Consider the following 26859-nt stretch of genomic DNA (forward strand, 5'->3'; position numbering starts at 1 on the left):
AACGTAATATGCATTCCCTAAAGAAGAAAAGAAGAGCCATCTTGAAGCCCAACAAACCTGCCCATAAAATGATAACCAAGGATCATTACAATAATATAATTCAATGTCAAATGGAGGATAGTGAAGTACCTTAGTAGTGTATTTACATTAGTGTTCTCATGCCTTTGACATTCCACACAGGTCTAAAGTGTTATTATAAAGTGAGCTGATATGAACCCAAACACAAACTATATGAAAGTTTGCTCTGTAACTGTAGTTAGGTTCTGATTATCTACCAACACTGTTATATTCAATTACGAACTATATCAATGGCCTTAGCTGACCTGTGATCTTAGTGCATTCTTTGAATCTGGTAGACATTATTTAGGAATAGTAAGAAATTAAGTCAACACAAATACTTGACAAAGTATTTTGATCAACAACTCAAAAATTATGAAAATATCATAGTCATATGCAAATGATTAAGTAGAACTAGATAAAGATGAATTCCCAGTTCTATTGAATTTTCTTCTTAAGTTTGAAAAGCATTTGTTTGATCTTATTAATTGATGAAAACATAATTTTCAAAATGATTGTAGAACATTTCCTTTCAAGAATAGTCTTTCAAATGTGCATTAGCAAGTCATCGATATACTTGACTTGGTTCAATAATTTCATATTTGTAGATACTGATTGTTCTTGGTGATGTCTTTATCTGTCCTTTTGTTAGTCGTTCACATGCCATCTTTACAATCACCATCGAGCAGATGCGGAAATACAATGTGGTTCTAACAGGAGAAACAGGCTCTGTAGATGATGGAGGGGAAGAGTTTTTATGTGCAAAGCTTCACTTGGTAGATCTTGCTGGGTCAGAGCGTGCAAAGAGGACTGGTGCTGATGGTCTTCGTTTAAAAGAAGGTCTCTTCCATTTCCCTTTAATTTCTCTTCTTTTGCAATTTACCTTTATTCATGATAATTGATCAATTGATAATTTCTTTTTCGTATATAGGTATTCACATTAACAAGGGGCTGCTGGCACTTGGGAATGTCATCAGTGCATTGGGAGATGAAAAGAAACGAAAAGAAGGAGTTCATGTTCCATATCGAGACAGCAAATTGACTCGCCTTTTGCAGGTCTGTTGTGTTGATGAGCTTTCCTTACATTTGGTTTTCTGTCAGTTGAAAATCACCATTCTTAGAATAATTATGAAATACTTATAGAAGGTACAGTTTGATTTTCATATTATTTACCTTGGCACTGCGAACACGTTTTTGCAGGATTCTTTAGGAGGGAACAGCAGAACTGTGATGATAGGTAACATGTTTCTGAGGGCCTCTTTATATCTACTCCACAAGGTCAAATTTATGCAAACAATTATGAAATGAATATGCAATTAGAAGTGGCCTTAAGATTTCCCTGAGTATATTACATGCCATTATAGTGAATATTTCCCTGTTCTCAAATTTCTGAAAATAATCAAGTCTAATCAACTTGTTGCATCGAGAGAAGTGAGATAATCTTACAGAACAAGGTGGAAGAGATCTCCGTGTCATGTCTATCCATCTGTCTATGTGTACCTCTAATAAAATAAAATGAAAAAATGCCAACATCCATTTATTTAATTACCATAATGTCAAGAAAAAAGGAAATGAAATCTTCTGTTTTATTTCCTTTAAATTAATAGCAATGATGTATAAAAAGCAAACTAGCATAGATCCATCTTAACCCTGGGTCTTTTAAGCAGCAAGAGGTTTGCACCTGGGTTTTTTTTATTTCCATTGATGCTTTATAGATTTGTGATTAAGATGGATTTATGCTAGTTTACTTTCTCTTTTGTTCTTATGTCATGTTGATCTGGCCTTCTTAGAGTCTCCCTATGTTTAGAGGAGAAATAAAATCTGTGTAACATAACTTGTCCATTCTTATTTGTTTTTTTTGTTTTTAATTTCCTGTTAAAGTCATGAGCTGCTTATAGCATCCAGATTGAGCCAATTTAATATTTGTTTTCAATGGATTGCATCATTCAAACTGAATTAAAGGGAAACAATTTGCGATTGTACCATATTATTTTATCATAAGGTAAGTACTAGATTTTGAATTTTAGGACACAGTGTGGGCTTTACTGTACAATTCACTTGCTGCTTTGTGATTGTTATGCTTTTGTAGCTGTCCATATATTGAAATTCACAAATGAAGTGCCTTTCAAATTTGCCTCATACATTGAAGGAGAAATGCAAGACTTCGCATTTAGTAAAGGAATTTTCAAGTGCCTTGATTATAGGAGATTACAGTGTCCACCAATGCTTAAGAGAGGCTTAACTGGCTCTAGTGTCTTCACTCCTTGCCTCACAAAAACTGTCAAGGGCAAAGGCCCCTGTGCCCTACAAAAGGCAGTTTTAGTGAGTTTAAACTTTAAAGTTTATGCCCAAAGGTTATGGTTGTCTAGACACAAAATTACGTTTAGTTTCTCTTCACCTTCCTCATCTAGCTTTACTGGAATGGGCCACGGGGTATTTTTAATTTTAACTAGGTGCAGATTGATACTTTATGGGTTCAGACTTGGAGCTTTGAATACAATGTATTTCATCCCACCTATAGTTTTGTTATATTTATGAAATCTCCTAATACCAGCCCAGATCTATTTTCTCACAGCAATTGTTTATCCCAACAATTTATTTAATTGACCAAAATACATCCTGAATTGTTGAAAAATAAAATCACTTGTATTTTAACTTTTATAATTTATATGTAGTGGAAAATAAAAATTAGGAGAGATCAATCTCACACTGCAACAGATAAATACCCACAACAATTCTCCTTCAGTGATTAATCTGGAAAATCAAGGTTTTTGACCCACAGAAAATTACAAGGAAAAATACATTTACTGGAACCTGTAACTCGCCCCCCACTAGATGAATTCAACCAACTGGAAATCAATCTTTGAAGGAACTCAGTCTAGAGAATTTCAGCCTAACAATTTGCCACCAAATCAACGCTGTGCCTTCTCCTCAAGCTGCCTCTGCGCCTTAGAAAATTTGGCCATGGAAAATCGGCCACTCCAATCAAATCAACCTCCCTCTCTCTTCAGTGACTCGGCCATGAAATCATCAGCAATTCAGCCCCCTGGATATGCCCTTGAATCCTCCTACACTCTTCCTCCTCTGCGCTTCAGTCTACTGATCCACTCACACTAGAGAAAATCACTTTCTCTTCATGTGTCTCCTCTCTTGTGTTTTCACCTCTCTTTTAGGCTTCTTTTTGTAATCTTCACTAAGCTCATATCTGTAACCCTAATCTCCCTTCTAGAAGATCTAGGAGGTCAATGTTGAGATAATTTCTAAGTCACTTAAATAATTAAATTGTTTATCCTTAGGAAATGACTTAATAGTCCACAATAATCAATTGAATTTAATTATTGTACTTTTCCGAAGTTAGACTTAAGAAAAAAGACATCATAAGTCACTTACTCCACCAAGCAAGCACCTAAAAAGGCAATAAATCATCTTCTACATGCTAGGACACCAAGTCTATGCAAAAGACCTTCCAAAGCTACTATAAGCTTCAACGATATTTACTCTTGTGCATTCTTCCCAAATTTCTAGACAGCTTGTATCTTCTGAAAATGGGCCTCATTTTAGTGGAAAGTAAAATACTTGATCAAGTTTTGAATCTCATGCACTCAAATAAACAGATTTAAAATGGCTAGATATGGTAAAAGAAATATAATTTTATTAATGTCCATGAATGGCCAAAGAATTAGGTCAATGGGACCCGAAAGTGCAATTGGTAAGAATTTAACATATGTTTGGAGTGACAAGGTAAATGTTGAAGTTTCTAAGTTTACTTAGTTAGAAACCCTCCATGTACTTTATTTGATTTATTCCTACCTACTTGTTATTTTACTTAACAAGTTATTTACAATGTAAATACTGAAAATAAACATTAGTGCATGCTCAACATATTACAGATCAACAACTAAAGGAAACAAAAACAATCACACCATATGACACCATTATTTTTGGACCAATGTCCCCGGAAAAACCCAATGTGGGAAAACCGGTGCAACTATCTGAGGGTTTTCTTATTAAGCAATATCAGAGTACAATCTGGGTGCCGAAACTGGCCTACCCAACAGAGAATTTCCTTGGCAGTAATACCTCTTAGTTTCTGACAAATCTCTTGGCTGAAACCTCGGATAATCCTTCCGGCAGCTCCTCAGCACCAATCTGCCCTAGAAACCCCAGCGTCAACCTCTCTCTAGACTGCGTCAGCCCCTCTCTGCCCAGCGCTGGCCCTACGTCACCCCGGATGGGTCTGCGTCAGCCTTAGGAGGCCTTGCGTCAGCCCTCTGGCCCTCTGCGTCAGCAACGTTGGCCTCTCTGAGGCTCTGCGCAGCTCCCGGCTGCCTCTGCATGGCCCTGTGTGAGCCCTGGCTGGCTCTGCATCACTCTCCCCAGCTCTTGCGCTACTCTCCCGTCACTATCTCTGCCTCTCTGTTTCTTTGTACTCAATGCCCCTCAGCTGCAACTCCCGATCACTAATTCTATCTCTCTTAGCAAACCCTGCTCTAGAGAATAGAATGACTGATCCCTCTGGTGTATTCTCCAAGTGACCCTCAAGCCCCCTCTTATACTTTTCTCGTTGACATATCAACGGCCAAGATTAAGTCCCTAATCAACGACTAAGAGTAGATCTGGCTTGATCCATGTCTTTTGGACCATTCTAACATAGTTTCATATTAATCCACATTAATATTTTATTTTCTCTAAGTTTAGGCTTAGGGACTCCATTAAAAATATTAATTATTTTAATATCTCCTAAACTGTTTAGAATCTGCCCAAACCCTTTCTGGATATTGGAGATCTCATGTGCCCTAACCTCTCCACCAAATTTCGTGGCTAGAGCACACCCGATGCTACCCCAAATCAACACTCCCTCTTAGCGAGGACTGTGCTCTAGCAATACTCTTCACTGAGTATTACTCTGATCATCCGGCATCGGTACTTGTGCTGATGCTAGGCCTTCCTGCCCAACATCCTCTGCACTGATGCATCTTGTACCGCTACCCATGGTTTTGCCATTGCCACTGCTGCATCTGTACGATAGCTCCCTCTGCTTCTGTGATGCTGTTGGTCCTTTCTCCTAGCACTGCATTCGCACTGCACCTCCTCTCATCATGCTGCATCGTGCTGCCCACTGCTACACTGCAACTTAGTTACTGAGAAGTAAGTAACTAATCTCCCTATTGGGCTAGAGACATCCACTGATGCTGAAGCTCCCTCTGTCACTGACAAGTGCTCCCTCTCTGACCTCTGCGTTGCTGCAACAACTCCCTGCATCTCACACCGTTGCACCCCTCTCTGTGCCATCCTGCACTGGTGCAACACTCTCGTGGCTCTTGCACTGCTGCAACCTGCTAGCCTCGCACTGTCTCGGGACTCCTGCACTGTAGCTCTCTTTGCCACCTCATCCGCATCCGTCTCCACCCACATTAGCCAGTCCTGCTATTCCTCTTCAAGGTTCCCGTAGCAAGGTCTAATCCAAGAGGCTGGGTACCTCAAGGATCCTGCCCCTCATTGCCTGTAGTTCGCCTGACTATGGCTCGATGTCTCCCCACTTCCGCTCAAGTGGTGCATGTGCACTCATGGCACTGTCATCGTCTGTCAAAACTTCCTTCTCTACCCTTGCTGGCGCTGCCTTAGTCTCGGAAGACTCTCCCTTACTCTTCTTCCTTGGACACTGGGTCACATAATGACCCAACTCCCCACAGTGGAAGCACTTGATCTTGGAGAGATCCTTCTTCTTTGCTTTTCCTGCTTTCCCTCAGATGCTAGGGCAACATCTTCCTCCTCTTGCTTGACTTTGATACCCTTGCTGTTGCTACCCGTCTTCGACTGCCGTCTGATCTCTTCCTAGTGAAGAGCTACCCACATCTCGTCCTAAGGTGGGAGAGTCCCTCTGCCTAGTAAACTTTGGACAAATACCTCCCAGTCTTCTGAGACAACATTCAGGGCTGTCCTCACCATCAACTCCTGATCCGGCATGGCTTCTATAGTAGTCAACTGATCTCGGATCTCATTCAGTCCTCTGAGGAAGGTGTCAATCGATTCTCTCTTCTTCATCTAATACGACCTCAATTGATTCTCAAGTAGCATTCTTCTCTGCACAGAAGTATGCTGGTACAATTTCTTGAGAGCTTCCCACATCTCATATGCCGTTTCCTTCTCTGCAATGTGTGATACTACATGATCCTTGACCCCGTCAAGGATGATGCTCTTGGCCCTCGCCATTGCCTCTTCGTACTTGTCGTTATCATTGGAGTTGATTGGGATAGATATTACCTTCAAGGCGAAGTTCTCGACACGATTTCTGTCAAGTACGGATAAGATTCTGACCTTCCAGACTACGAAGTTCGACGCTCTATCCACTCTATCCTGGTCTCTTACTCTGTGTAGTGCCATGATGCTCCTCTACTTCCCTCCTGGAAGTTCTCTGTTCGACTCCTTTGAGTCTCTACTTTCCGTCTGGAAGTTCTCTTCTGGACTCCCTTTGAGTCCCGATTTCCCTCCTGGAAATCCTTCTGCCGCTGTCGAGATGCCCCCTACTTTGACCGTCTTGTGCAACCGCACCACTGATCCGGTTCCTCGGCTAGAAACCCTCGGTAGCAGCTCCTCTTGGCCTTGCTCTATCAGGTACTGTTCTAACTACAGTACCTCACTAGCTCCACTCTGCAATATTCCCACAACCTTCTAAACCCCAACAACCTGAAGGTGAGATCTGCGTAATCCCGTCACTAGTAACCTGGCCTCCTTAGCCAACTGCGTCAACCCTTCCAACTACTGCGTAGCTTTGCGTGAGGCTCCTTTTGCCTTCCTTAGCCTCTGCGCTGCCTCTTCCCGACTCACCTTTGATGTCGCAGGCACTACGTCACCCTTCCCTTGTTGCTGCTTTGCTAGATACAACTTCTGTCACCTTCGGACAACTGTTTTCTGCTGCTATTGCTCCACTCGGCTGATGTCCTTAGTCCTCCTATTATCTACGACTTGGCTCCGATACCATGTTGAAGTTTCTAAGTTTACTTAGTTAGAAACCCTCCATGCACTTTATCTGATTTATTTCTACCTACTTGTTATTTTACTTAACAAGTTATGTACAATGTAAATATTGAAAATAAATACTAGTGCATGCTCAACATATTATAGATCAACAACTAAAGGAAACAAAATTAATCACACCATATGACACCATTATTTTTGGACCAATGTCCCCGGAAAAGCCCAATGTGGGAAAATCGGTGCAACTATCTGAGGGTTTTCTTATTAAGCAATATCAGAGTACAATCTGGGTGCCGAAACTGGCCTACCCAACAGAGAATTTCCTTGGCAGTAATACCTCTTAGTTTCTGACAAATCTCCTGGCTGAAACCCCGGATAATCCTTTCTGCAGCTCCTCAGCACCAATCTGACCCAAAAACCCCAGCGTCAGCCTCTCTCTGGACTGCGTCAACCCCTCTCTACCCCGCACTGGCCCTGCGTCCCCCGAATGGGTCTGCGTCAGCCCTCTGGCCCTCTACGTCAGCAACGTTGGCCTCTCTGAGGCTTTGCGCAACTCCTGGCTGCCTCTGCGTGAGCCCTGGCTGACTATGCATCACTCTCCCCAGCTCCTGTGCTGCTCTCCCGTCACTATCTCTGCCTCTCTGTCTCTCTGTACTTAATGCCCTTCAGCTGCAACTCTCGATCACTAATTCTATCTCTCTTAGCAAACCCTGCTCTAGAGAATAGAATGATTGATCTCTCTGGTGTATTCTCCAAGTGACCCTCAAGCCCCCTCTTATACTTTTCTCGTTGACATATCAACGGCTGAGATTAAGTCCCTAATCAACGACTAAGATTAGATCTAGCTTGATCCATGTCTTTTGGACCATTCTAACACAGTTTCATATTAATCGACATTAATATTTTATTTTCCCTAAGTTTAGACTTAGGGACTCCATTAAAAATATTAATTGTTTTAATATCTCATGAACTGTTTAGAATCTGCCCAAACCCTTTCTGGGTAGTGGAGATCTCATGTGCCCTAACCTCTCCATCAAATTTCGTGGCTAGAGCACATTCGATTCTACCCCAAATCAATAGGAAAAGGAAGGAACTATTTATTATGAGTTATAGATATAGAAGTCCAGGAGGAAGAAGAAGCATCTGTCACATTAGCAACCATTGTGAAGGTGCCTATGAATTGCTCGATAATGTCGTCAAAGGAGGTCCTGGTGGTTGAGAGTCACAGTTTTGAAAACTAGAACCATGTTTTGAATTGACCACGTATCTAATTGGGATTCGAACCAGATTCAATTAACTGAATTTAAAAAAAAACATAAAATAATTAATTTTTAATGAAAAAATAATTATAAGATTTGAAACCACGATTTGAGACCATTAGAGACAAAATATGCAAAGATTGCTCATCTATATCCCATGTAAGGGTGAATATATTAAAATAGCACAAAGTGCAATACATATCAACAACAAAATACATAATCAATGAGGCTCTAAGTGGCCTCTAGAGTCCAAAAGCAATGCCACAAGTTATTGGGCCATTGGCCTACTACAAATCATTGATCAACATGATCACTCATCAAACTTATCACTGATTCACCACTATTAGAAATGGGATCATCAACAATAGCTACATAAACATCATCTAGCTCAAAGTATTCAGACTTGGATTCTAGAACCATATAATATGGTAGAAATTGAAAAAGCTTAACATGCCTAACAAATGATTTTGGTTTAAGTGGATGGTTCATCTCTTCAACAATATGGTAGAAAAAACTTAGCATGCCTAACCAATTATTTTGCTTTGAGTGAAGGGTACATTTTTGTTAAGACCATGGTAGAGGAGTTCAACAATTAACACCACCAACATCAACAAAGTTCAACAATCAATATCACCAACATCAAGGTACATAAAAGGCTTCATGGTCTAGATCAAATGCCAATCCCATATCCTCACACATGACAGAATCAAATGGAAACATTGAAACCCCCCAAATCATGAAATCTTGAAAATTGTTAAGTCTACTGGATTTTGAGTGAGATCTAAAACTCTAGTTTCTCCATATGACATCCAATGAGGTTGGAACCACTCTCAAACATCCTAAGTCAATTAATGGTAATGTTAAAAAGTTAAGAATTTAACATCACCATTGATTGCCAACATTGCTAAGGTTAGGTTTTTTGTTTAGATTTAGGGTTTACGTGAGGGAGGGTTGGTTTTATGGCCAAGGCAGGTTATTTTGGGAGGAAAACAGCCCATGGTTTCCTCCAAAACCACCTGAAAAACTGCGATCGAGGGTCTTGGACTCCCCCATGCAAGTGAGATCTAACCAGGCCGATTAGGGTTGGAATTGACTAGTTAGGGCCGATTTGTACCAGTTAAGTATCAAATCAGGTTTTTTTACCGATTTGTTACCTGGGCCTATTTGACCGGTCGGTTTGACTAGTTTCCAATTCAGATTGGCTGGTTTTTAAAACTAACTTGAGAGGGCATGGCTGAGTGATCCTAGAATGAATCCAGAGGCAGTCAGTAGTTTTCCTAACATTTGAATCCACTTAGAAGATTCTAATGATGGAAATTTGGGCACCATAAGAAGGTTGGTCGATTGGTCTGCATAGAAACCATGTACTTCTTCATGACAGTGTGGAATTAGGTTTGTTGGCCAACAAATAGGAGGATGTATGTGGTCTCATTGCTTTGGTATCATATATATCCATGACAGGGGTGTCTGCACAATGCTTGCTGCCACTTGTAGCTGAAATAGGTAGGAATGAGATAATCCACCTAATGGTCATCAACCCTTGTAAATCTCATATGGTTCGTCGTTTGTTTGTAGTCACCTCGTGCATGAAGAGATCTAAGCACCTTTGATTCATGTTGTGAAAAATGGTAGTGAGAGGCCCCTTTGAGTCCTAAGATGAAAAATTAAATTATCTTCTGCTATCATGATAAAGGGAACATTTGAAAATGAGGTGCTCCTCAATATCGACTTTCTATAGATGTTATCGTTAACATATCCTCTCCATTTGTGGGATGTGGTGATGAGATTCAATCTAGGACACCATGAATTGAATGAGTAGAATCTAGAGGCCATGTATTCAATGTCGTCAAGTGTGCTCTAGATGGATAAGAAGGCCATCCTCAACTGCAAGAAGTGCTTGTAATGGAATTCATCTTAGGGCCAAGACCTTGGGGGTGGCATACAAGTAACTTGGATGTATTGTTAATAAATATCCTCTTTGACATCCTTGTTTATCTCCCATTTAGGAGGTAGGAGGTGACTAGGGGTGTCCAAAGAATAGCTGAAAGGAGGGAGGCACTCAATAGAGATACCAATTCACTGAAGAAGTCCCTAAAAACCAACACCTCTGTTACCTTTAGGGGCTTGTACGATGAATCTCCTCAGAAGAAAAATGTCCAATTAGGGGTATCTCTTTCATCTTGTAATTGAATCCTTAGGCATGCATGCTATTACTCACAAAAATCCTTGTAAAAGGCATAACGAGGTTGCATATTTGTTATGCTCTAGTGTACGATTTGTTGCAAAACTAGATGATAGATCATTGTCCAAGTTGAGTTTGGTGCCCAACCCTTGCAACTTCAGAGCATTTTTAGGGTTGTTTTCTTTCTCAACAATAGATGCACCCTACGGGATTCAGCTACAAGATAGGACATATACACCTATTTGACCCATTGTTATTTGGAGGGAATTGCCTCCATGGATGCCTCATAGCATAGGAAATGTTGATTCTTATAAACTTCTTTATTTTTTTGTCTTGTTGCTGTCTATCACACACACTTAAGTAATGAGAAAAGCCCTTAACCCCACAAGGTGTGGTTGGTGGCAAATTAAAAACATGGGGTTGTCACCTATTCCCAACTCTCTCCTAGGTTAGCTAAAAGGGGTGGCCCCTAAAGGAAAACTAAGTTAGAAGGTTTCTAGGAGATGTTAGAGTGAAATGGATTACTTTTTAAAATTATGAGAAAATATGATGTGAGCATGGATTACTTTTTAAAATTATGAGCAAATATGATGTGAGCAATATGAAATAAAATGAACCTCAATAACCATCAACACATGAGATAATGATAAACATATATAAAACCAGTGCCTTTAAATATTTCTTTAGGAATAAATAATACTTGCTCAAAATAAAATGAATGTGCTTCAAATTGAAACACTAATAATCCTGTCAATGAAACAAAAAATGTTAGCAAGATATGATACCAATGCAAGACATAAAATATGCTTTCAAGAAACACTTTTAAAATATATGATCATTCATAAATTCAAAGCATGCAAGGAAGCAATATGGAAATAACTTGCAAAGGGAACAAGTTAGAACTTTACTTGCAAAAATAAATAAATGAGATGATACTTGCCTAAATAAAGTATTCAATTCAAAATACAATGACAAGTACATGGATAATTTGCAAGTAAAATAGTAAAATGTATTAGCATGAAATGCACCTAAACTAATGTTTGATGCAATCATCTTGGTTACTTTTAATCTAAATGCCTAAGTTTAGATGTAACCTTTCTTCCCACTGTTTTGAAACAAGTCTCTTATGTGAGTTGTGGACGGGGTCCAAGAGAAAGACAACAACGACTATATTAACGATACCTTCCTTGGATTACCCAACACACTCGATGCCTCCGACGTTGCAGAGGCTGTGACTCTGATGACTGCAAGGTCACTGTATTAACCACATAAGAGGGTCTATGTCCCTCAAGTTGATGGAAGAAAGCAGTCCCTAAAAATGTCTTTCAACCAAGGTTATGCTTGGAGGTAAATTAAATTAAGATGCAACTATACTAAAATGCCTAATATGGTATGCAAGTAAGTTCTCCAAATAGAGATTTGCAATGCTTTCAATATAATGGAAATAATGTTCAAAGTAAATTGCAAATATAAACTCAATTGGAAAAGGAAATTAGCTTGCACATGAATTAAGTAAGATTACTAAATGCTTTGCTTCAAGTAAATGGAAATGTGCTCAAGAAAAAGATAACTTGGATAGTTGCTCAAGATAATGCAAGATACATAAGCTTCATGAACATATAAGTAAGTTACTCAAAATAATTACTTTGACAAATGATAAATCAATAACCAACTAAAGCAATGAAACTTGAAATTTGTATGCTTGCAAAATGAGAAAATAACTTAAATAAATGAGCATGTAAACAATGAGCCTATTGTGAGGCCAACATGAAGCAAATGGTTAAACTTTGCTACTTGAAATGAGATGCCTTGCATAAAATAAATTGCTTCCAAAAGTAAGATTTAGAATTGTACTTGAAAGCTAAACTTGAAAGGCAAAGCATGAAAATAAGTAACAAAAACAAATTCAGAAAATTAGCTTGTGAAAGTGAGGTTGTGTTAATTTTAAGGCATGCAAGATGAAAACTAAGCAAACAAGTTCAAGATCAAACCACTCACGTGTTCCTCCTTTTAAAAAAGGGAGAAAATGATGCCTTGGGTGAAAACCCAAGCTCCCACAAGAAAAACTAAGCTTTTATTAGATGTTACAAGATGAAGAACCTTCTAAGAGGTCTCAAGTAAAACTTCAAGAGGGATATTTACAATGCATGAAGTTATTCAAGCTCTAGATCTCCTTCTTGAAAGTCAAATTCAGAAAATGAAGTAAGTACAATGAGAAAAGCTCTCAAGATTGAAGAAGCTAAGTGTCTTTTGATGCCCCAAGGCTTGGCCTCCAAAGGTGAATGAAATGTTGCACAAAACAACGAGCCAATCCTCCTCAAATGCCCACGGCCTCCCCAAAAAATCAACCTTGGAAAGAGTTGAGAGGTCCTATAAGGAAAAATGTTAGAGTTTACGTGATCCTTCCTTGATGCTCTTATCACCAACACTCTACCTATGGGCTGCAAGATCAAGAAACAAATTAGTGTAGAGAGAATATGAAAGCAATTAAATAAAATACAAATAATATACAAGAAACCAAATCAAGTGATTAGAGTGAACCCCATCACTCAAGCTCTAGATCTCCTTCTTGAAAGTCAAATTCATAAAATGAAGTAAGTACAATGAGAAAATCTCTAAAGATTGAAGAAGCTAAGTGTCTCTTGATGCCCCAAGGCTTGGTCTCCAAAGGTGAATGAAATGTTGCACAAAACAAGGAGCCAATTTTCCTCAAATGCCCGCGGCCTCTCCAAAAAATCAACCTTGGAAAGAGTTGAGAGGTCCTACAAGGAAAAGTGTTAGAGTTTACGTGATCCGTTAGAGTTTATGTGATCCTTCCTTGATGCTCTTATCACCAACACTCTACCTATGGGTTGCAAGATCAAGAAACAAATTAGTGTAGAGAGAATATGAAAACAATTAAATAAAATACAAATAATATACAAGAAACCAAATCAAGTGATGGGAGTGAACTCCATCACTTGGTTTAGTTAAGAAAAGCTCTCAAATAGCTAATATGAATCAATGAAGCACTATTTCAAAGATTTACATTTTTAAAATAATTGCTTGTATACAAGCTATGCCCAAATGAATCCTTGCAAGACACTTTTCGTAAGTTGAACTAAGTGAATTCAAATAACTAATGATACTTCTTTTGAAGGTGCTCCAAGAGGGTTGGTCTCCCAAAGGCTCCCCCTCATGCTTGATCCAACAAAAATTCTTCTACAATACTCAAATCAAACATTAGTCCATATAGATTTAGATAAACAAACAATGAATTGAAACTTCTAGAAATTTATTTGAAAATAAACTAGATCTTTCAAACTCTAGAGGCTATTTTCAAATCAAATGCTAATACAAAATAGCTTTGCACTAGCACGTTTACAAAAATCTATGGAAAATGAAATAATTCAAAGCACAGAAAGATTATACCAATAGCTCACAATGCACCATGCTCCAAAGGAAGAACACCCATGAATGGACTCCCAAAGTCTTTTTATTGATATTCTTGAAAAGTGTACAAAGTAGTAGCACTTTTGCAAACACAATAGCTAGTAAACAATGTATACATAAGTGAGAGCACAAAGCTCTTATTATATAGAAACTTGGGAGCCAATCCCAAGGCAAACGGGCGACAATCCCAAAGCACTTTCATGCAATTTCGAATTTCCCAAGTGGCATCAAGAATCCCTCAAGCAAAATCGAATTTCCCAAATGACATTAAGAATCCCTCAGGCAAAATCGAAATTCCATGATGAAATGATGAGTGTATATGGGTGGGAACCAATGTGGGGGCAATTTCCCATAAAAATCTCTGCCAAAGATTCTCCCAAACGTGCATTAACTCCACAAATTCGAATTTCCTAGTCAAAATCTATTGCATTTATGTCACGAAATTCGATTTCCTTGAGTGGGCCATGTATTTATGATGCAAGGTGCCAAATCATCCTCCAACTTGTCCTTTGACTTGAGATAATTTTCAAGTCATTTCCATGTCATTTTGTCACATGGAGCAATTTATTTCTCTTCATTTAATTTATTACCAGATTTCCTACTAAACTTAAGAAAAATGGGTTTTGAGGGTCTAGAACACATTTTTAATTCCTCAAAGTGTGTCATCGTAGAAAGTTGAGGGTGAGAGGTGTAATTTTTATTACTCATACCTCATACAACTTCTCTCGACATCACTTATTACATTTCATATACAAATTTTATTTCAATTTCCGCTTTGCAGGGAAAAAAAAATCCTTTAGACCTAATCAAATTCCACAATTTTTTTTGTGTGATCTAGTATGGTAATATACAATGACTCTAGACATTAGGACTCACCCAGGGCCTCACCATCAAGCCGTACTCCTGCTTTGGGGGTATACTGTGCTTGGAGGAAAAACTCAATTAATTATTCAGTCTCCATAAGGATATGATAATTAACCAAGTGAAAAAACCTCCCAGAGTAATACTCACTTGATGACAAGGTCCCAGGGTACCGAGTTCTGTTACATGACTCGACTCCTCATACTAGCATCACTTTTTACATTGTCCCTGCAGGGATTGTGGAATTTGAGTACAACAAAAAATGATAAAGAAGTAGAGTTGAAAAACTCTGGTAATATGATGATCTCTGATGGTACAAACAGCCTTTGGTACATCCTTGGGCATGGAGTCTTCGAAAAATCTTCAGGTGCCACTCCAGTGGTCAACATGTCCATTAGCATCTCGATCAAGCACCTCCCTCCTTTTAGGTATTCTTTGGATGTATCTGGCCACGTCCTCCCTCCAAAAGGGGAGATTAATAGAGTAGTCAAGGGGGACATTTACCAATGGTATATTCAAGGGCATCTAGATCTCTCCCCTTTAAGCTTCTGGGCATAAGACCACCTTCAATTATGAGCATTTTTAGCAGTTGATGGATGACCTTATTGGCCATATTGAGTACATTTAGCACCATAGGTCACATGGTCTCAAGATTTTGCTAAGCCAATTGAGGATTTGCTCTTACTAGTTACACATTAATTCTTATTGCCACATCTTGTAGATGGAGAAATTTTGTTGGTTGTGCTATTTGCAAGAGACTGAGACAAAGGAGCACTATGTAGGGGTACCATATGTAATCATATCCAAGGGAGATATCACTGTATACTTTGTTATTTGGGAGGATCCCTTGCTAACTTTGTTTTCTATTCAGACACGAGCTATATGGATTTCTACATATGACAAGTAATCACTTAGAGATGATAGCTCTCTCCTTTATATGAAGGTTTCGATTACTTTAGTTTTTAGTAAGAATTTATTTATCATTGTTGTTTTTAGTTCATCCCATTTTTCTTTAACAGTTTGTTAGTTTCTATGCTATTCCACCATTCTTTGTCTAAACCTTTGAGATATAAAATTATTGTGGTTAATGCCATCTTTAAGGGTTTCACAAAATTGGCAATGAGATTCAATCCTTTTCAAATAGATCCATTTCTTTTTCTGTCAAACTTGAGCAAGGTTACACTCTTGGACCTTTTATGCTTTGGTTCTTCCCCGGTAATAGTCATCTCGTGGTCCAATTATAAGTTGTGCATTGAATTCTTTCATTTAGCAACTTGTTTTTTATTCATTTCTTGTGATTGCATTTTCATTCATTGTGTTGTGGCTTGTGATTACTTTCCCATTACTTGAGATATACGTTGTGATTGTACTTCCATGGATTTCAGCAGTTGATCTACGTTTTTTTTTTTAATGTTTGATTTTGCCATTCAAAGTGATCACTTTTTGCCATATTTAATTGGGTGGATGGGAGATAAATTCTTGGATGTGCTTTGATACCACTATTGGGAAACCATCCTTCATCCCACTGGGCGGCCAATGCACAATGTGGATGCCTTAGAATGAGGATGAACATACCCACCCTTAAACCTCCTATGCAGCAAAAATATATAGTATTTATTTTTTCCAAGGAAAACCTGGTGAGATCAGCTGAACTTGAACCCCAGCTGGACTGAATCTGGAGATCTGATGACAAACTCCACATTGAAACAGTTCATTTGAACCAATTGGCTAACTGACTGGGATTGAAGAATAGTAGTCTTACTTGCCAGAAACTTGTAATAGTCACGAGTCTTACTCTCCCTCCTTAGGAAGGAAACGAGTTGGAACAAAATCTTGGCAAAGCCTTGCTTTGATTGGTGTCAGAAAAAAATGCAGCAATACTCCAAAAACTCAATCATGGAAATAAATGCAATAGAGGGAATATTTGGTTCATTTTTCTATGTTCTCAGCTTTGTAACCTGCATACTTCCAACAAAACGTGTCCAAGCAAGTTAGGGGAACTTGAACAGGGTTTTTTCACTCCAAAATCAAGATTTGAAGTGAAGACTTCAAACATAAAAGTAGGTCTTCAGCTGGAAGTCACTATCTGGACTGAATTTCGGCATGTTTTGCAGAAATTTCACATGGTCAGTGGCAGCCTTGATTAATGCTTGCTCCTAGATGAAGATTTACCCTTTTTTGAGTTTTCAAGGGGATCAAATCCCAGTATTTCAATTTTTCCATTTCTATACAAAAGCAACAAACTATTTTTTCTTCTTAACACTCCACCCGAAAAAATTAAATGAACTGAAAATGGTGAGGGAAAAGGACTCTTATTTTTCCCACATTTGATGTCTAAATGAATATTTATAAAGTATGAATTTGTGATTTCTGAGTTTTTGCTTAGTCCCTAGTCAATGTTTACTCTTCACCTTATTGAGCCATTGCTGAGTCAGAGTCAAGCTGTCATTGGTAGAAGCCACATATGATCAGGGAACAAATTATCTGTACCCAATAGTAGTTACCGTTGTTTATTTACGCTGCTAATTATTACATAGAGTCATGTCTCCTATCTTATACATATGACAGTTACCCTGAATACATTTGCAACTCTTTTATTTAAATATTATTTCTATCATTTGTAATATGGCCTTTGTGCCTTTAAGTATGAATGACTATGGCTCACCATTACTACCATAAGGTATGTCACAAGTGCTATTAGAGCTTATTCTTTCCTAGCAGATTTCTGCTGCTAGTCTTTCTCCTTCTTCCCTCTCTCTTCCTGCTATTCTTCATTTTTTTTTTTTTCCCTTCTTTATCTTTGTCTCCTTATCTGCACAGCATTTATTGAAAATAATAAACTAAAAATAAAGACAACAAAATCTTGTATCTATGTCTATTTGAGCTTTGTTCACTCTGTGGTCTACCCTTCTTACCAGCCCTGCACCTGTTCATTTCCTCATGGACAGTGCAATGCTGGCATTTGTGACCTGTTTCTGCTCTCCAATTTCCTCTTACTCCCCTTATTTTTCTTTTTCTTCACAATGCCTTCAATACTGTGTTCCATCAATCTGCATCAAATGTGAACAATCGGAAAGCACACCATTGCACCATAAATCAAATGTGCTACAAAGAAAGGAAATAAAGCAAGAATAAAAATTGCTACAGCCCCTGAAGCTGAATCACACACTGTTCTTGGGTGTACCATTACTACCATAGTCTATCTGACAAGTATGCCATTTAATGCCACTATAAGTAATGGTGAAATGTGCCAGCTAAAGTGATTACATGTATGAGCGGCACCAACTTCCTCAAATGTTGATAGGGGCTAAATGATGTGTAGGAATTTCTAAGTTTAACCTGTTAGAAATTCTTCCTGTACTATCTTGTTTATTTCTTCCTACTTGTTCAATTACTTAACAAGTTATTTACCATGTAAATACTTAAAATAAACACAAGTACAATATCAACATCTACAGATCATCAACTGAAAGAAAACGAGCACACAAGTGACACTGTTATTTTTTGACAAATGTCCCCGGAAAAACCTAATGCAGGAAAACTGGTGCAGCTATTCAAAGGGTTATATTATTATGCAGTTTATCAGAGTACAACTGGGTGCCTAAACCGGCTCACCCGTCAGAGAAAAATATACGGCAACAATATCTCTATATCCAGAAACAGGTATTCAGAAAACCTGTCCCATGAAACCCTCTCCAGCACAACTGAAGCTTAGCGCTGGCCCTTCTGGCCTCTGCGTCAGCCCCAGGACTCTTTGCGTCAACCCTCTGAGGCACTGCACAGCCTCTGGGAGTCTTTGCGTCAGCCCCAGGACTCTCTGCGTCAGCCCTCTAAGGCACTGCACAGCCTCTGGGAGCCTTTGCGTCACTCCCTCTGCCCTCTGTGTGGATGACAAAGTCTCTCTGGACTCTGTGCTGCCTTTGCTGGGCTCTGCCTAGCCTGGACCGATTGCTGCTCTAGCTCTATCCGCTTTTATGCTGGTCTCTCAGTATTGTCCCTACCTCTCTGCGTCGTACTCACTGCCCCTCGCTGCCGATCACTGATTAAACTTTGCTTAGCAACCCCGCTCTAGCAAAATGAATGACTGATCACTCTGGTGTGTTCTCAAATTGACCCTCAAGCCTCCTCTTATACTTTTCTCGTTGGTCCTTCAACGACCGAGATTAAATCTCTAATCAACGGATAAGATTACATTTGGCTTGATCCATGACTTTTGGAACCTTCTAACCCAATTTTATATTAATACCCATTAATATGTATTTTTTCCTAAGTTTAGACTTAGGAACTCCATTAAAAATATTAATTATTTTAATATCTCCCAAACCGGGTACAATCTGTCCAAACCATTTCCGGGTCTTGGAGATCTCACGTGCTTTAGCCTCTCCACCAATTTTCATGGCTAGAGTACATCCGATGCTACCCCAAATCAACATGATGTTATTTGTTTACTAAGAAAGTTCAACCCACAGTTTCCTTTGTCTGTTTTTCATCCTCATGTGTCTCTCTCTATGTTTGACATTGTTTTTTAATATTTTTATGTATGATGTATATAATAATATATTGGTTGAATTGTTGCAATTGGTATCTGAATATGAGCACATAATAATATCTACTTGTCAAGGAATTCTGACTGATATTATTGGTTTCAGCTTGTGTCAGCCCTGCAGATATAAATGCAGAGGAAACTCTCAATACTCTTAAATATGCTAATCGAGCTCGTAATATTCAGAATAAGCCAATTGTAAGTGACATGTACACTATTTGTCAGGTTCATTTAGGCATTACAGATGTACTGGGAGCATAATTTTACAATTTTTTTCTCTCAATCTGTAGATGGTTTGCATTAGTAACAAGATATATTTATGTTCAGGTCAATCGTGATCCAATGTCCACTGAAATGCAAAGAATGCGGCAGCAACTTGAATATTTGCAATCTGAACTACTCTGTGCTCGTGCTGGTGGAGGTGTTCCATCTAATGAATTGCAGGTAATGAGATATACATGCTTCAGTAAGAACCTATAGGGGGCTCATTATGCTTTTTCTAATAGGAAAGAGGTTAAGAATGGTGTTCACAGATGACTAATATCTAGATTTTGCTGCTAAATATTTAGGAACTAAAGCAAAAGATTTCATGGTTGGAAGCAAGCAATGCAGAACTTTGCCGTGAGCTTCAGGAGTGTCGTAATAAGTGCCTAATCATAGCCCAGCGTGCAATGGAAGCTGAGGTTGGTATTCTTCCAGTATTTTTTTTTTCTCATTTACATTCTTAACTTCACCACATCATTATTCTCTACTATACCCTGCATTTGCATTTTGTGCAGTATTATAGAATCAGGATTCTGTGCTAGTCTCTTTAGTTGTATAACTCCTGGAAGCTAGAATAAATCAGGTATATGGAGTTGAATGAATGGGATAATTAACTAACTCGACAAGCATTTGGCATCATATTTTGCTATGACATCAGTGAGAAATTGTCAACTTGTTGATGAACTACATGAAAATGCCCGAAAATCAGTGTTGGAGTTTGACTGCAGAAATTATCGTATTTCGAGATTTTACTTGTAAACTGGTTTTGAAATTTGAGATTGTCCTCCTTTTCTGTGGTTGGACCATTCTTTAAGCAAAATATGGGTTTCATAACTTTTACAACTTTTTCGGTTCTGCATACCTATTAATGATCGCAGTTTGATTGCAATTCATGAAGTACAAGTATTGAGAATTTCCATCTACGCATTTCATATATTAGACCTTCTGTGAATGTGGTTCTCTGTTTCAAACTACAGTGAAAAATCTTACTACTTTCTGTTCATGATTATTTTGTCACAGGTTGAGAGAAACAAACTAAGTGTCAAACTTGAGTTGTTGCGTAATGGAAAAACTTGGAAAGAAATAGATGATAATGAAATCCAGGTTTGTTTAGTATATATTATTTATTATTGAGTGATGCTCCTCTATGGCCTCAGTTGGACTGATTGGAATGTAGAACTGGTCCATTATTTACCTAGTTTGCATATATGTGAAATAGTATCATACAAAATGGACATGGGAATTTCATTAACGTACTAAATGATTTCTAACTTGTTATTTGCAGGACCTGGCTATGTCTAAAAGTTTACCAAAGATACATGATTTGGAGACCGAAATCCAGAACTTGCAGTCAATTGATTCTCGGACAGTTGAATCCACTACATCTAGTCATTTTACCTCTTTTTTTGGTATAGAAAATATTGGATTGGTGTCATCCAGTAGGCATTACATGGATGATCTGCAGCCTATGGAAATAGGGAGAATTGCTTCAGTTACTGGTATGTTTGTTGAGGTGTCAGATTCCTTTGCTTAAAATAAAGTCTGTTAGAGGATTCATTGTTTTCTTTTCTGGTTTAGCAACATGGTTTGGCATGCATTAAACATATCTTAGGATCAAAATGCACAGATATTAGGAAAATAGAACGTTGATAAACCATAAGAGTCTATTTGGTTCTTGGTCAGTTTATTACACCAATGCTTATGATAAGTAAGGATATGTGTTGACTAAAGTATATGTTTAAGAATACATGGGTTGGAATTCATCTCATTTATATTTTTTGAGTAATGTTCAATAACAGGACTGTATGTACTATCTATATTGTCCTATGACAGAGATAAATTTATAGCATAGGATTAGTCTAATGAAAAGGTTCACCAAAAGAATAATTGTTGGACTTTGATAGCAATTCACTACTGCATAAACGGATTGAGAAATTTCTTTAAATAGCATGGGTCGATCAATACAAGGAAGTTATGACATAAAGAGGTGGGATACAAATATTGGAAGATACGTCATAATTGAACAAAAAGGAAAGGTATACAAGTGACATGGAAATAGTTGAATACGGTAGAAAGTGATCATATAAAAGAGAAAAATATAAATGTATAGAATCTAGATGAATGCTTTGAAAACTAAACTTTGCAAATTACTGGCTATTCACATTGCTAAACTCGACCTCTTCTTTTGCTGATGAATTCGACCTCCTTCTTGTCACTGGACACTGGAAATCTTCTGAGAGAATTCCTCTGGAAATCTTCTCCCCACTCTTTTTCGCTGAAACCCTTTTGTCAGTGTCTTCCTCGCTCAAACTGTGCCCTTGCTATCACTACAACTAGGTAATTTGAACTCCTTGTGATGTCTCCAAATGATCCATCGATTTGCTCTTATAGTTTCTCGTTGACAAATCAACGTCCACAATCTAATCCCAACTGATGGCTAAGATCATCTTGACCGCATCGAATGTCTTTTCTGGAAGTCTCGACCAAAATCTATTTACCTCAATTAATATGATTTAATTAACAATTTTCCTAAGTTAGACTTAGGAAAATATTTAATAATTGGCTAATTAATCTAATTAAGGCATTTTCCTTGGAAACTTTTCCGGGTCTTGGAGATAATTATCCTCCTGTGTTCCTTAGCCTCATAGACACCAATAGAGACTAGAACACCTGTCCGAGCTACTAAAAAACTAACACTCCCTCTTAGCGAGGAAGGTGTTCTCCACTACTCCCAACTTATCCCTGAAGTAGACAAACTTTTCCTTACCTAAGGCCTTTGTGAGAATATTTGCAACTTGTTGATCTATGTGAACATATTGTAGCTGAACTGATCCATGTTGTAAACAATCTCTAATGAAGTGATATTTGATGTTGACATGCTTCAACCTATCATGGAACATTGGATTCTCAAAGAGCTTGATGCAACTCTGATTATCACAATAGATACTAGTCGAACTCAATCGTTGACCAAACAATCCCACTAGCAGCTTCCGAAGCCAAATAGCTTCGCATGTGGCCATGCTCACTGCCATGTATTTTTCCTTTGTAGAACTTAGCACCATGAACTTCTGCTTCCTTCTGCACCAAGGGACAACCCATGATCCAATATTGAAGCAACACCCTGAGGTGCTTTTCCGACCCACTGAACTGCTTGCCTACTGTGCATCTGTGTATCCCATCAAATTGACACCATCACCTCGAGTATATTGCAACCCATATTTGACTATACCTCGTAGATACCTCAATACATGCCTCGCTGCTGTTCAATGCACTCCCTTTGGCTCCAGCATGAACTAATTGAGAGTGTTGACTAGTAAGAGACTCGATGAGCTGCGTATATAAGATTGAGTCCACTGCTACATCCTCTAATGCCTCTATCTTCCTCTAGTTGGTAATCATAGGTGTAGACATGGGTCTACAGTGCTGCATCTGGAACCTATTCAAGATCTCCATAGTGTATCTTCCTTGCCCAAGGAAGATCTCCCCATTTGTTTGCCATACCTCCAAGCCTATGAAATAATGCATTAGTCTCGAGGCCTTAATCTCGAACTCAACTGCAAAGTCCCTCATGCAGTCCTCTATGAGCCATGATGACCCTGTCAGAAATAGATCATCCACATAAAGTACTAGAATGAGTAGCTCACCTCCTACCATGCCCTGGGAGTTTGCTTGAGTTTGTATAGCGCCCTCTTCAACTTGCAAACATGTGTATCTCTCTCATTCATTTCGAATCCCTCTGGTTGTTCAATATACACCTCCTCTTCTATCACCCTGTTCAAGAAAGTTGTCTTGACATCCATTTGATGAATCTGCCATCCCATCTGTGCTGCTAATGAGATCATGACCCTGATAGAAGTGTATTTGGCCACTGGAGCAAAAGTCTCCTTGTAGTCTATGCCCTCCTTCTAAGCAAAACCCTTGGCCACAAACCTAGCCTTATATTTCTCCACGCTGCCATCTGCAACATATTTGATCTTGTAGATCCATTGAGAGCCAACTACTGACCTATCCATTGGTCTAGGCACAACCTCCCATACATCATTGAGCATGATGGAGTTGTACTCCTCCACCATTGCATCCTGCCACACCTGATGCTACGCAACCTCCTGAATATTGGAAGGTTCTTTGTCAATGACCTCTATCACCAACGCCTTATACATGTTTGGTTATTTGCGCTCTCTAGCACTCGCCCTAGGCGCTCCGACAAACTCCTTTTCATCCTTCAATGTCTAAAGTACCTCTTTGTTTCTTCTTCCACTGGTGGTGGGTGGAGCTTCATGCTCCTCATCCTGCCTCTGCTGCTCCATCTGCTGTGAACTCTCTGGACCACCTGCACCTGAGCTAGTGCCATACTGGTAATTGTATTTGTGCTCTGCGGTCCCTGTGGCTGTTGCTCAACCCTTGGAGCTTCTGTTGGCCCACTTTTATCATCTATTGGCAACTCGCGATGTCTTCTGAACGCTTTCTCCTCCTGGAATTTAACATCCTCGCTCACGATGATCCTTCTGCTACCAAGAATGTGGATCTTGTATGCCTTGGACGTTTCGCTGTATCCAATGAAATAACACTTCTTTGCATTCTAATCCAACTTGGTGCATTTGTCATTCGGCACGTGACCATAAGCTATATTGCCGAAGATTTTGAATTGTCCAACATTTGGCTTTTGCCCTGTAAAAGCCTCTTCCAGTGTCATCTTCCCCAACGCTCTGTGAGGAACCCTGTTCTGGATGTACACTGTTGTGCTACATGCCTTTGCCCATAGAAACTTTGTTAGAAAAATAGAGAGATCAAACAACGATTACACACAACACAAAACACACACTATGATATCTCTTATTGATCACAATAGTGACACATATCTATAGGACATAAATCTCTGACTTCTACACATCTAGATCATGACCACAACTCATACATAGGAAACAACAACTTCTAGATTGACGTTTGGGAACTCATGATGACAACTCACAACAACACATGGAAGCATTACTTCTAATACCCTCCCTTAATGCTTACATGAAAAACATTCAAAACACATATTACAACAACAAGGATAATCTCTGTCTGACTAGTCTTCATCAACACTCACATCCACTCTGGAATCTTGCAAACATTGCTCTTTCACCACCACATTTTCGAGTTGTCACTTGACCTCCATTTAAAACGTAACCACCTCTGACCATCGTTGATGAACATTGGAAGATCAACAATATTGACACCTCGGCTTGTTAGGGCTTCCATGATAAAATTCGTCAAGTAATGAACCATCTTATGGACCAACCACCATCTGGCGGATATTTCGCTTTCGACTATCCGTCAATTGCTAGGATGGAGGTCTAGATACTGAATGTGTTCAAAAGTTGATCAAACAACTTGACCTTACTAACACATAAGAATTGATGTTTCGGACACTGGGGCTTCTAGTTTAAGAACCACCAACCCTTTTTATAACCAATAAAAACACACAAGAATTGATGTTTTGGACACTGGGGTTTCCACTTTAAGAACCACCAACCCTTTTTATAACCAATAAAAACACAAACATCAATCACCAAAACATACAAAGACAAAATCAATGACCGCTCTTTATTAATTTGTGTAGATCAGATCAAATATAATAATAATAACTTTGCATATTGGTATTTGCCATTAGATCTGCAGTGTTTGGATCTCGATCTCTAGATAAACAATACCACAATATTTTATTAGTTCAGATCTAGAATGAGAAATGCCAACATTCCACCTGCATGCTGCAGTTGTACATCTTGCACCATCTGATAATATCGAGAACCACCATTTAAAACATGTAGACATTGCTCTCAATTGTAGATCCACACTAGATCAAACCAAATCTATGCTGATCCAACTTCTTCACAAGCATATCTCCTCTTCTTTTACAAAGATTTGTCCACAATGGAACTTCACACAATAGCAACAACACTGGATCTTCGCAATTCTCCTTTGCATGCAACTATCCACAATCCACACACAAATCAAATATTCACACAAACAATAGATCAAACACTCTATTAAACTAATATATGTACAAAGGAGTATCATGGTTAAAATTGCATGATCTCAACCCCTCTCGTGAGAGAGTTAGGGCTAAACCAACTCTGATATCATGTTAGAAAAATAGAGAGATCAAAGAGTGATTACACACAACACAAAACACACACTATAATATCTCTTATTGATCACAACAGTGACACATATATCTATATATATATAGGACATAAATCTCTGACTTCCACACATCTAGATCATGACTACATAGGAAACAACAACTTCTAGATTGATGCTTGGGAACTCACAATGACAACTCATGACAACACATGGAAGCATTACTTCCAATCTAAGTTGCACAAAACACCGAAACGTTTCGGAGTTTCTGAAACGGGTAAGTTTAGAAACATCACCTCCCAAAAATGGAAACGTTGGCCGAAACATCAGCCGAAACGCCATATATGTATATATAAAGTGAATGACACATTATCTTGCAAGAAAAATGGGAATAAGACCCATAAATGACAATTTAGAAGGAAAAATAAGTTTATATTAACTTTAATAGATGATTACACGATGGTCGAGTTTCGAAGTTTCGAGTACGGGTACGGCTCGAAACGTCGAGTTCCTTGAAGTTTCATGCAACATAGCTTCCAATAAACTTGAGCATATCCTAGTCATATAACATTGCCCTCACTACTCCCTCACTACTCCAACTATTGTCTTGTTCTTCCTTTCTACGACCCCATTCTGTTGTGGATTGTATGGAGTCGTCCACTCTCTTTTGATGCCCTCTTTTGCACAGAAGCCTGCGGATGCCTTATTTGTGGACTCGCCTCCATTGTCTATCTGAAGCACCTTGATCTTTCTTCCTGTCATGTTCTCCACAAGAGCCTTAAACTCTTGGAAGCGACTGAAGACTTCATCCTTTGTCTTCAAGAAATAGATCCAAGTTTTCCTGGAGAAGTCATCAATGAAGGTCACGAAATACTCATCACCCCTGAAATATTTTGTGGACAATGGACCACATATATCTGAGTGTATCAACTAAATCACACCACTGGCTCTACTGCCACTCCTTAGGAATGCTACTTTATCAAACTTCCCAAGCATGCACCCTCTGCACACATCGTCATGTTCCGTGCTTAATTCTGGAACTTCTGTCATAGTCTCCCTTAGCAACCTAAGTGCTCCATGATGTAAATGTCCCATCCTCCTATGCCATAGCTCTCCCATATCTCTGCTATTGTTGTTGCTAATCAGTGCCTTTGGAGAAT

At 38.8% G+C, this 26859-nt stretch overlaps 1 protein-coding gene across 1 annotated transcript in view; it reads left to right on the plus strand.

Annotated features, from left to right (window-relative positions):
- LOC149206273 (kinesin-like protein KIN-4A) overlaps positions 1 to 26859 on the plus strand; it is a 95874-nt gene that overhangs the window by 26115 nt on the left and 42900 nt on the right. The window contains 8 exon segments of the mRNA XM_089395382.1: positions 710 to 897; positions 989 to 1113; positions 1258 to 1294; positions 19419 to 19510; positions 19640 to 19756; positions 19882 to 19995; positions 20597 to 20680; positions 20862 to 21075. Of these exon segments, the coding sequence (XP_089251508.1) occupies positions 710 to 897; positions 989 to 1113; positions 1258 to 1294; positions 19419 to 19510; positions 19640 to 19756; positions 19882 to 19995; positions 20597 to 20680; positions 20862 to 21075 (971 nt within the window).

The sequence above is a fragment of the Pinus tabuliformis genome, chromosome 1_2, assembly GCF_031772625.1.
Source record: "Pinus tabuliformis cultivar Carrire ecotype Pingquan chromosome 1_2, CPIR1, whole genome shotgun sequence".
In the NCBI taxonomy this organism is placed as follows: Eukaryota; Viridiplantae; Streptophyta; class Pinopsida; order Pinales; family Pinaceae; genus Pinus; species Pinus tabuliformis.